This window comes from Serinus canaria, chromosome 11 (genome assembly GCF_022539315.1).
Source record: "Serinus canaria isolate serCan28SL12 chromosome 11, serCan2020, whole genome shotgun sequence".
NCBI classification, from domain to species: domain Eukaryota; kingdom Metazoa; phylum Chordata; class Aves; order Passeriformes; family Fringillidae; genus Serinus; species Serinus canaria.
The window spans coordinates 6,567,251-6,577,386 of record NC_066325.1 but is presented as its reverse complement, the minus strand read 5'-3'; the positions used below and the strand labels follow the sequence as shown (position 1 = coordinate 6,577,386).

General features: G+C 40.1%; 1 protein-coding gene across 1 annotated transcript in view; it reads left to right on the top strand.

Moving 5' to 3' along the window:
* URI1 (URI1 prefoldin like chaperone) overlaps positions 1-9,417 on the top strand; it is a 40,831-nt gene extending 31,414 nt beyond the window's left edge. Inside the window, exons 7-11 of the mRNA XM_030227803.2 lie at positions 2,742-2,922; positions 3,481-3,748; positions 4,316-4,458; positions 6,067-6,325; positions 8,599-9,417. Of these exons, the coding sequence (XP_030083663.1) occupies positions 2,742-2,922; positions 3,481-3,748; positions 4,316-4,458; positions 6,067-6,325; positions 8,599-8,787 (1,040 nt within the window). The 3' untranslated portion in view covers positions 8,788-9,417. The remainder of the gene's footprint in view (positions 1-2,741; positions 2,923-3,480; positions 3,749-4,315; positions 4,459-6,066; positions 6,326-8,598) is intronic.
* The last annotated feature ends 719 nt before the right edge of the window (positions 9,418-10,136 follow it).

The following is a 10,136-nucleotide window of genomic DNA, read 5'->3' as shown; positions in this document are numbered from 1 at the left end:
GGGAGTTTGAAGTTTTCTGGAAGAAGAGAGGCAGAAAATAAATTAGGCTGGCACCAGGAGACAGGGCTGGAGAAGACTTTTTTTGCATTGAAGTATGAGTTTCACAACAGAAGGAAACTAAAGAAACTCAGATTCTGCCTGTTAGGGGGGAAAGCATGTGATCAGTGTCAGCAGGGTGAGGATGAAGCATGGAGAGGGATGAGACATCAAGGGACAATGAGAACATCTTATCCTGGGGTGTTCCATGACAGGGAGCAAACACAGCAGCAGTCCAGGTGTGCAGCTCCTGGACTGCAGAAATGCTTCCCAGACATGGCTGGAAGCAAAGGTAGCTGTGCTAAGGAATTAATTGGATAATTTCTGTGCTATCTGAAGTAGTGCCCAGTAGGACTCAGGCAAAGTTGGAGGCACAAGTAATTTTACAGTCTGAAAATAGCATCACTTGGGCATTTTTAGGAGGAGAAGATTTGCAGAGGGCTATGGGCAGTTCACTGTTACGTTTTCCTAGAATAAATCAAAATAATCTTTATATGCCAAGGCTGATTAAGGGGGTGTCTCTACTATGGGTACATGTCATTGCAAAATAGGAGGAGTAACATTCAAGGAAATGCATCCCACAATAGCAGTGTTAATGCAGCACCATGCTGTGCATGCCAGGTCAGCATTTGTGCAGCTCTTTTTGTGTCCTAAACTTCCTTTGTCACTGTTGTCCTCTGACACCCTCTTAACTTTTGCTGAAAATCTGTTAAGTGGAAATTACCAATCTTTTCTCTCAGCACCAATCTGTACTGTGACTGAGAGAGAAGTAGCTGAGAGGCCAGCTTAGTGCTTGAGGCAGGCTGGGCTTCATCAGGCCAAAATTGGTTTTGTTGGTGTGGAGATGGGCTGTATCTCAGAGGAAGGCAAACAGAAGTAGTATCCTGAGCATCTCCTTAGTTTCTTGCTACCTCTACATTTTCTAGGTTTTTCTACTTCACTTTTTTTGATTAGTGTGTGAAGGTAGTGGTGGTGCTTTGAGGTAACACTGAGTGAGCACAGTGATGTTGGAGCAGAGAGTGGTTACCTCTGTTGTCTTTCTGGAGCAGAGAGTGGTTACCTCTGTTGTCTTTCTGGCCTGACCTGGTTTCCTAACTGACAGAAGCTGTGTTGAATTAGAAAGGAGAATCACTGGCATGTTGAAGCACTTGCTGGTGTTCAGGAAGCCATGACTTGCCTTCATAGTCAAGTCAGTGGTTAATACTGAAGGGTAACAGAAACTGGGAGGGCACAAATTGACAATCAAATTGAAATAGATTGTTAACTAATCCTTACAATTTTATTTATTAATTTTGTAATTATAGCAAATGAAATCCTCACAAGTTACTCTGATTGCTTGGCTTACCTCAATTTATATTCAAATCTCACTAAAACACATTTCAGCCGTTTCTTAACGAGATGATGAAAAGTGCTATCCCATGGAAGAGTAGGGGACACACATTCCAGCATTACTTGCAGTCACCTGTTTGCTTTTTAATGTTGCTGTTGAATTTGTATTTAACTCAGGATTAAAGTATAAGCTGACGTATTTGAATAAGGATATCTTTAAGCCATGAGTTCTTAAAATTAAAAAAAAGATGGCTGCACATTTGGTTAATAGAGATTTTAAAACACAAAGGATGCTGAGTAAAGAAGACATTGTACTACTGTTGATTGGAATCACAAAGCAGTTTCATAACACACAGAGCCACTGGAGTCCTGTGCATTTTTGGCAGTGGTGGAAGGGACAGGTCCTCATTCCTGGGAGGAGGTGCAGGAGCAGCATGAGTGGTGGTGGGCAGAGGGCAGGAAGCTTCCCTTGGGAGCCTGCCTGGGAGCTCTCAGGAACAGGCAGTGGCCCTGGGAATGCTGGTCTCAGGGAAAAGGGGTCAAACACACAGGCCTGCCCTTCACTCAGACAGGGCTGAAGCATTAGGATTTGTTCCCTGTGTGCCAGACAGCACTCAAACAGGAACAGGTATTCCCCATCCTCAGTTGATGTACTGTTTTACCAGGGAGCAAGGCTTTTAAATGCCAGCAAGAACTTGTCACTGGCTACCATTTGCTCACAAGTGTGTATCTCAGGTCACCTCTGTGGCTTTAAATGGGGTTTATATTTATTATTTCTGAAAGGCAGGTTTTTGTATGATTTTCAGACACTAAGTAAGTGATTGATAATGACTGGATTTTGATGAGATTTTCCAGGTAACTCTGGAGGTAATTTTTAATAGTCTTCATTTTAAATTTAAAAAAGACTCTATTCTTTAGGTGTGACTATTAAAAATGAGCTAAAATACAAACCAGGTTTGTTTTCCTAGTTAATAAAACCTGCCGTTAATGGGACAGTGAGCAAATGCCACATTCACATGTTGATATCTATCAGATCAAATCAAAATCTACTGTTTGGCACAAGAGGTAAAAAAACCCCACATTGTAATAAAACTGTCACAGGATCAGTGTCTCCTGCTTTGTAAATAAACATCTCTGCTTTGCCTCGGTATTTCTGTAACATCCGGAGACTATTACCCTGTGCTGGTGCTCTGGTTCATTGACAGTTTCACTTAAACAGTTAAACAATAGTTTGAAATGGAAAATGTTCTGCCCATATTCCTTACTTAGTTCCTTTGTGGGTTTTTTCCCCACCCTCAAATGTTTTTTGTTGGATATTTTTGTTGGATTTTTCAGTCGGTCGCCTTAGTAATTGCATCTTATTTTTTATTACACAGGAAAATACCGAACTGCTCACAAACCTCATTCAAAGCCAAAAGTATCAAATGTTTTTGAGGTAGATTTTCCAGCAAATGGAAATGATACAAAACCAATGGGTCGTTTTCAGTCAGAGGAGGAGCTGTGGGCCCGCTTAGAAGAGCTCGAGAGACAAGAAGAGATGCTTGGAGAACTTGACAGGTACAGTGCTGCTGTGGCACAGGCAGGACTGGAGTCCAGAGAGCTGTGGGGCTGCTGGTACACAGAGGGTCCCACCAGCAGGGCGAGTAGCTGACCACACAGATGGAATTAAAATTATCATAGGTGGAAGAAGGGTGGGACATGAACAAAGCACTGCAACGCCAGAGCTCCTAAGATCTGCCTCTGTGCAACCACAGCAGTCCAGCCTTCTGGTTTTTTTCTTTAAGATGAAGAGGGGGAAGTGAAATTCATTTCAGGCTGTGAAAATCCATAGTTTTCCATGTGGGAGTTATACATTTAATGCTCTGTGACATCCTTAGATCTATTGTGATCTGCAAGCAATACATGGGATGTTAGCCATGATGTCACAGTTGTGGTATTTCCAGTTGGTATGGGAAGGACACAGTCATTGTTAGAGGGCACAAAAAAGTTGCCCTGTCTAAAAATACAGCACCTGGGTAAAGAAAGTTACCTACAGGCGAGTTCATTACTTTGTGTGTTTGTGTCTCTCAAGAGCATGACTTGCCTCTGTTCACATAGATATTTTTCATTCCTTAGGATGCCTGATGCAGTTGAGATAAATGGAGAAGATGTAACCTCTTCTGAAGAGGAGAAGGAGGATAAGGACGCAGATGAGAATGGGACATTTAGGGCAGAGGACTGTATTACTCAGGGCAACTTCCATAAAGAATTTGGGAATTCAGACTTGTTTGTGGGCCACCTTAATGGCTCGACTTATTATCACAGTGATGATGAAGATGACAGAGATGTTGGAGATAACTCTGTTCCAACTATTTTTTTCTCTCACACTGTGGAACCTAAAAGGGTTTGTACTTTATTTAATTTTATCTTTTGCTCAAGAGATTACATAAAATATATATGCCATATGTAGACCTGAAAACTTTAGATCTGTAGATGTAGTAGAATGCTAGCTGGAAGTGACATTGGGGTTTTTTTCCAAATGATTAAAACCCCACTGTTTAGATCCTGTCGTCCTAAATATGGTATTAGAAAAAGGATCTTCAGATGTCTACCTGGCTTCTGGCTGTTGTAAAAGGCAGTATCCTGTCTAGGAGTTTTTTAAATTACTTCTTACTTGCCTTGAAACTGACCTTTGAACAGCTCAGCTGTTGAGCAGAGCTTGAATAAGCGGACTGTCATATTTTATATGCAAAATGTGTGCACATGAGGGCAAAGAAATGCCCCAGCCTAGTGCAAGTGGTAGAGAATAAACAGTGCACACTATGAATGTTACCATTCATACATTTGTTTAATTTACCTGTGCTTCCTAGTCCCCAACTGCTTGGGTAAGAGAATGTCAGGAATCAGTTGATCTGCAGCCTGGTGATTGTTGATTTTATGGTCTAGACCATCATTTGTGTTCAATTTTCAGGTAAGAATAAACACAGGAAAAAATACTACTTTGAAATTCAGTGAGAAGAAAGAAGAGGCCAAGCGTAAAAGGAGGAACAGCAGTGGCAATGGCCACGCAGCTCCAGAGCTGCCCAACATCAAAACCCCAGCAGACATTTACCGGTGGGTAATTTATGGTGCAGCTTTCCCCTGAGCAGACCTTCTCCTTTCATTTCTGTCCACCTAGAGTGTGAAACCCCACCTACAGTTTCCTGAAAGAAACAGCTGGAACTGAATTTACTACTTAAAAATGAAAGTTTGTGCCTTCTGCACGGTCACTGTGCTTTCGTATCCATGAAATATTTCTGAACTTAACACTTCTTTTCCCAAATAGCAATTCTTCTTTTACCTGCTTTTCAGAGCTTCTGAAATGGAGGTGAATTTGCCAGGATGTATCATCCTTAGAAAGGAATGCAGCAGTTATGTTATGTGTTCTGGTTAATTCCCTGCCATTTTTTTCTGTGTTGGTTTTCAAACAGAACTGACCAGATCTACCACTTGTAATACTCCTGCTTTCCTGGTTATTGATTTGCTGGTTTCTGTCTCTTCCTTTTTGTGGCTTCAAAACATACTCAGCTCTTTGCTTGCATAGTTTCTTTTGTCTTCCCTCTTCCTGGCCTCAGTCTGTCACTTTCTATATTCTCAATAAAAGGTGCTGCTCACCTGTAGAACACCCACACACAGATAACTTGAAAAACAGTGCTGGGCTTAGGGGATTGTACAAAACACTGAGGTAACAGGATAATTAAAACAAGTATTTAGGTTTGTAAGGATAAACACAGACACCTATTGGATTGTTTGATTAAGTGGTTATTAAAATTCCACTGTAGGTCTGTGTATTTGGATACCTAAATATGTTAAACATGTTACAAAGTGTTAAAAGTGAAACCACATCCTGTAATTGCAGCTGCAGGGGCTGAGGATGAGCAAAAGATTCTTTTGTGCTCCTCCCCCTGAGCTCTGCAAACTCCATCTTCTGTAGAGATGTATTTCCATGAGTGCCTGATGAATAAAGCTGTTAGAAACAAGTAACACCCTTTAAACTCATCCAGTCATTGGGCTCCTTCTTTATGAGTTTGATAAAATTGGCATTGTCTTCTCATTCTCCTCCACCCACCCTTGACTTTCTCAAGTCATGGAGGGGGAGCACAAGAGCCATCTTTGTCAGTGCACAGTCTGTTAATACTTGAAAAGTGTCTTCCTGTTGATCTGATCTTATAAGCTGATTTTTAAAAATTTGTTTCTAATTGAAAGCAGATTATGACACTTGTCAGGAAAAAGCTCCAACTTTTCCATGTGCAATGAATGTTTCAAGTATTTGTTTTTGTATTCTACATTTGACAAGGACTTAACTCTAGAAAACATTCCCAGATTGTGATCTGATTCTCTTTACAGAAACAACCCTGGTCATCATTTAGTTTACCTTTTTTCTAACTTTTTCTAACTCACACCTTTCTATTTTCTAACATTTTTCAAAGAGCTATGCATTTTCTGCTGAAAATGAGAACCAACTTAATGCTTGAATAAAGGGTATAACAGCATTCACTCTGCAGAATTGATTCTTGTACATTGGTAAATAAAGTGCCTCTGAAGGTACAGTATTGTCATTCTGCAGCGAAAAAGTTGGGAAAGCACATCATAATTAATTTGTACAAAAGACAAAGCAAGATCACTGTAAATTTGTCATCTGATCCTGAAATGGCTTATTAAAGCTAACATTTTCCTTTATAGAGTCTTTGTTGATGTTGTGAATGGAGAATATGTCCCTCGTAAATCAATCCTGAAGTCTCGGAGCAGAGAGAACAGTGTTTGCAGCGATACCAGTGAGAACAGTGCTGCAGAGTTTGATGACAGACGAGGAGTTCAGAGGAGTATTAGCTGTGATGAAGCCACTCAGAGTGACAACAGCGAAGGCATCCTCGAGGAAGAGGAGGGGGAGGGGAAGCAGCAGCTACTGAAAAAGCTTCCTCCCTCTTCAGGGACAACTGAGGTACAGTTTTTAATTCATTATTGATTGTTGGTAGGGATAAAAATGAGAAATCTAATGACTCTAGTTGCCTATACCATCAGTTTTATTTCTTTAAAATAATTTTCTAACTCCTACCTAGTTGCTTCAGAAGGACGTAGCAGGTGACAGGCCTCTGTCACACACATCCTAGGGGCAGAGGGGAGGAGCTGCTCACCTCGTGGCTTCCCCAAGACTTGAAGCTCTTCCATAATGATCCAACAAAGTGGTCACTCACTGGTGTTACTGAAACCTGTGCGCTGGGTTATCCTGACCATTTCACTGCAGGACAGACAGCAGGATTTTAGACAAAAAGAGGGAAATCTGTACTTTGTAACTGATCAAAGGAAGAGGTGATTCTCTAACCTGTCTTGCACTGCTAGGCAGCTAATTTCCAAGGAGTGTTTCGAGTTTAAAACACATAGATACCAGCTGAATTACTATTTTGATGTGCCAATAGCAGAGAAATTCCCTGGTGGAAGGAAGCATTGCACCCCTACACATCCTATTCCAGACTAAGCCATTGGTGATCCCAAACAAATTTGTTTACATGTGTTTGGAAAGTTCAGGGCTTCATTATAAAAGACAGACTTTACAATGTAAGGGAAGATGTACAGTTGCTTAGTGACTGGGTGAATACAGGAATTAAATGTAGAGATTCGTGGCATAGTGTATTTATTTCTGCTTTGTAAGAACTTAACACTAATTTTTTCTAACTAGATAAAACTTGAGTCTTCAGTAGTTCCCAGTGCAATGGACAAGTTCAATGAAAGCACTACTTTTGCAAAAATTATTTTTGACAAGAAATGAATTCCTCATAAAAGCTGTTGTTTATCACCATTTTTCATGCAAACAGCTTCAGATGAATCCAGGCAGGATGTGAAGATTCATGATGGAAAATTTATCTGTGGAGTTAGCACTCCACATTGTATACTTTCTGGAATATATTTGCTATATTTTTATAAACATTTAAGTACACTTTAGATGTTACCCATCAGTCTATTACCTGAGTCTGGCATGATTATTCTCTACAATGTAATGTATTTTCTAAGCAACTGAAGGAGATTAAGCAAAACACTCCAGTCAGATGTGCTTCCCTAAATGCTGTTGTTTCGCTTTTGGTTATTTTTGTGGGTGTTTGAAATCCATTATTTCTCCATTACCATTTGCAACGCACTAACTTTTTTTTTTTTTTTTTCTAATTTTACCACCATCACTTAGTTTGTGCTTTGCTTACCTGTTTTGGAAAATGAGCTTCTTGTTAGATTAACAGAGTTGTACAAGCACAGCTTTAGGCACACTTGGGCCACTGGAGCAGAAAACAAAAAAACACTGCTTTTTTTGCAGGTCCTGCAAGAAGAGAATGGCCTGTTTGTTTTGCTTTGTCTTTGTTGGTAACTGAGTTATGAAAAAGCAGAACTAACCATAGTGACTAAATCTGGTGTGCATTCCTTTGTGCCCAGCATGAGCATCAGACCTTGGATGTGAACTGCTTCCCCTTGTCCTTGGGCATTCTGAATTCTCTGTTTTCAATACAAAGTGGAGTGATTTGTTCCTAAATATGTTTATGAAAAGTAGTTCTGAGCTGCTTGTTTTCCAGGAATCATGGTCATTTCTTTGCTAAGTTGAAAAGGATTGTCACGTAATTGGCTGCATATAAATTACAATTCTTAAACATTAGATGTTTTTATTAGGCCTTTTATAGAGAGAAATAGTTGGAAGCAAGTTTGCTGTTCTCTTAAATATAAATGGCTTTCACCATTTTTTGATCATATTTGGTAGGGAGAAAAGAAGAATCAAAATATGTGCTTGCCAGTTCATATGCAATGTGTCAGCTAGATGCAGTTAGAAGATACTAAGTCATAAAATGACGTATGATAGAAATGCTGACATCAATTTTGCAAAGTCTCTCCATTTCGTATCCAAAATAAAACTGTGTATTACATCAGCTGTTTGATTTCTTGAGCGTGTGTCAGTGAGGAAGCAAATTTTTACATCATTTATGCAGCAGGAATGAGATTAAGTAGTACTTTTAAGATACTGTCTTTCATTCAGTCATCCTTGAACAAGCTATATTTTGAGGTTAATTACAATGTGGTTACTTATGCAGGCAACAATCATTGATTTAAGGATATTTCTTTACTTTTGATTAGAAGAAATAACAATTCTAATCAGGCTAATATAGGGTAATGACCTTATGGGCATAGCTTCACATTTGCATTTTATTAGCTCATTCTGAGTATTCTCTTCTGTTGTAGGCATTTTCTGGAACTGTCATAGAAAAGGAGCCTTTGTCTCCCTCCTTAATGCCACACCCAGTCCTCGCTCACCCCGTGCTGCCGACCATTCTGGAGCGCAAATCAGAGGAGCTCTTGTCCGACGCCCCAGAAGAACCTGTCAAGAGAATTTCCAAATTCAGAGCTGCCAGGATGCAGCAGACTCTGTAGGTGCTGCTGAGCCCAAGCACGAGCACTCTTGCCTGCTTTCACCTCTCTGGAGATGATATAAAGCCTTCTCCATAGCACCCACCGTTACCAGGGTGTCCTGTGGTAATTTGGCACCGTTATCTCCTCAACGTTTACTGGCAGCATTAGGAAAACAAACAGTTCAGTGTTTGAGCACTTGAGCATTCATCTTATTTTGTCGGTTTCCCTGTGTGCTGTCAGCACCTTTGTATATGTTTGCCTTATGATAGCAGCACTTGGGTTCTTTTTTCAAAAACTGTTCCTTACATACATTGTTTTTGTGTTTAAAACTAAATACAGGCAGTTTTGTGCCAGCTGTGATGTTCTACATACCATATGGACCATTTTAAGGAAACTTTTCACATTTCAAATAGATTCACCAATTATATTACATTACTTGCTTTAGCATTTTAAGACACACTTGTATTCACATTGCTGTAGGTTTTGCAACTAGGTGTCTGCTAAAAGTTTTTTTCCTTCTTTCAAACCTCTCTGATATCTCACTGTACAGGTCTATAAAATGCCAGGTTCATGTACATTGCAGGGAAGTTTCTTTGATGGAAAAGGGTATTTTGTAAAATTAAATTTTCAGTAAAAAAGCTGTGAAACTGGTGTGGTTTTTGTTGCTTTACTACTAATTTGGAAGCTCCACAGAGAGGTTTTTATTTTGAACTCGCATTTCTAGCTTGAAGTGTTTACTACCACATGGACATAAAAGCAGTCCATTCTCTTCTGCCATTGTGTTTTAACCTCCTGCTAATGAATGTCCATGGAAATTGAATGCTCTTAAGGAGAGAAGCATAAACTCAGACTCTTGATTACAAAATCTCCTAGTTCTTTTGTATACTCAGAAAACATTATAATTGTCTTGGGAATGCCCAGAGGGAGTCAGCACTAAGGAAAAATGTCTTAATGCTTCAGCTTTATTTCAAAATGCAACAGCACAGCAGCACTCAGGGTACAGTTTGGTGTATCCTTCTTGTGACTGAGAGCAGTCCTGGCTTCAGGATTACCTGCCCAGCAGCTCCTTCCAATCTTCTTGCCATCCTCTCATTTTGCTGACACAGCTTTTGTTGTAGGAGCCACCCCTTGAGTGATAGTAGCTGACAGAGATGGACTTTACAAACAAACTACTGGGTTTGGTTTCTTTTTATTTCATTAGTATGTCGGTTTTTGAACCTAGTGAGTTTCCTAATCTCTCAGCATGTCTGTATCAGCACAATTAGAGGGGTTGTATGTTGAGCAAGGACAAGGGAAAACTATGGCACAGGGCATGGAGAGCTGGAGTACTTTAAACTGATGGTGCTCTCCAGCTGACACCATCAAGCCAC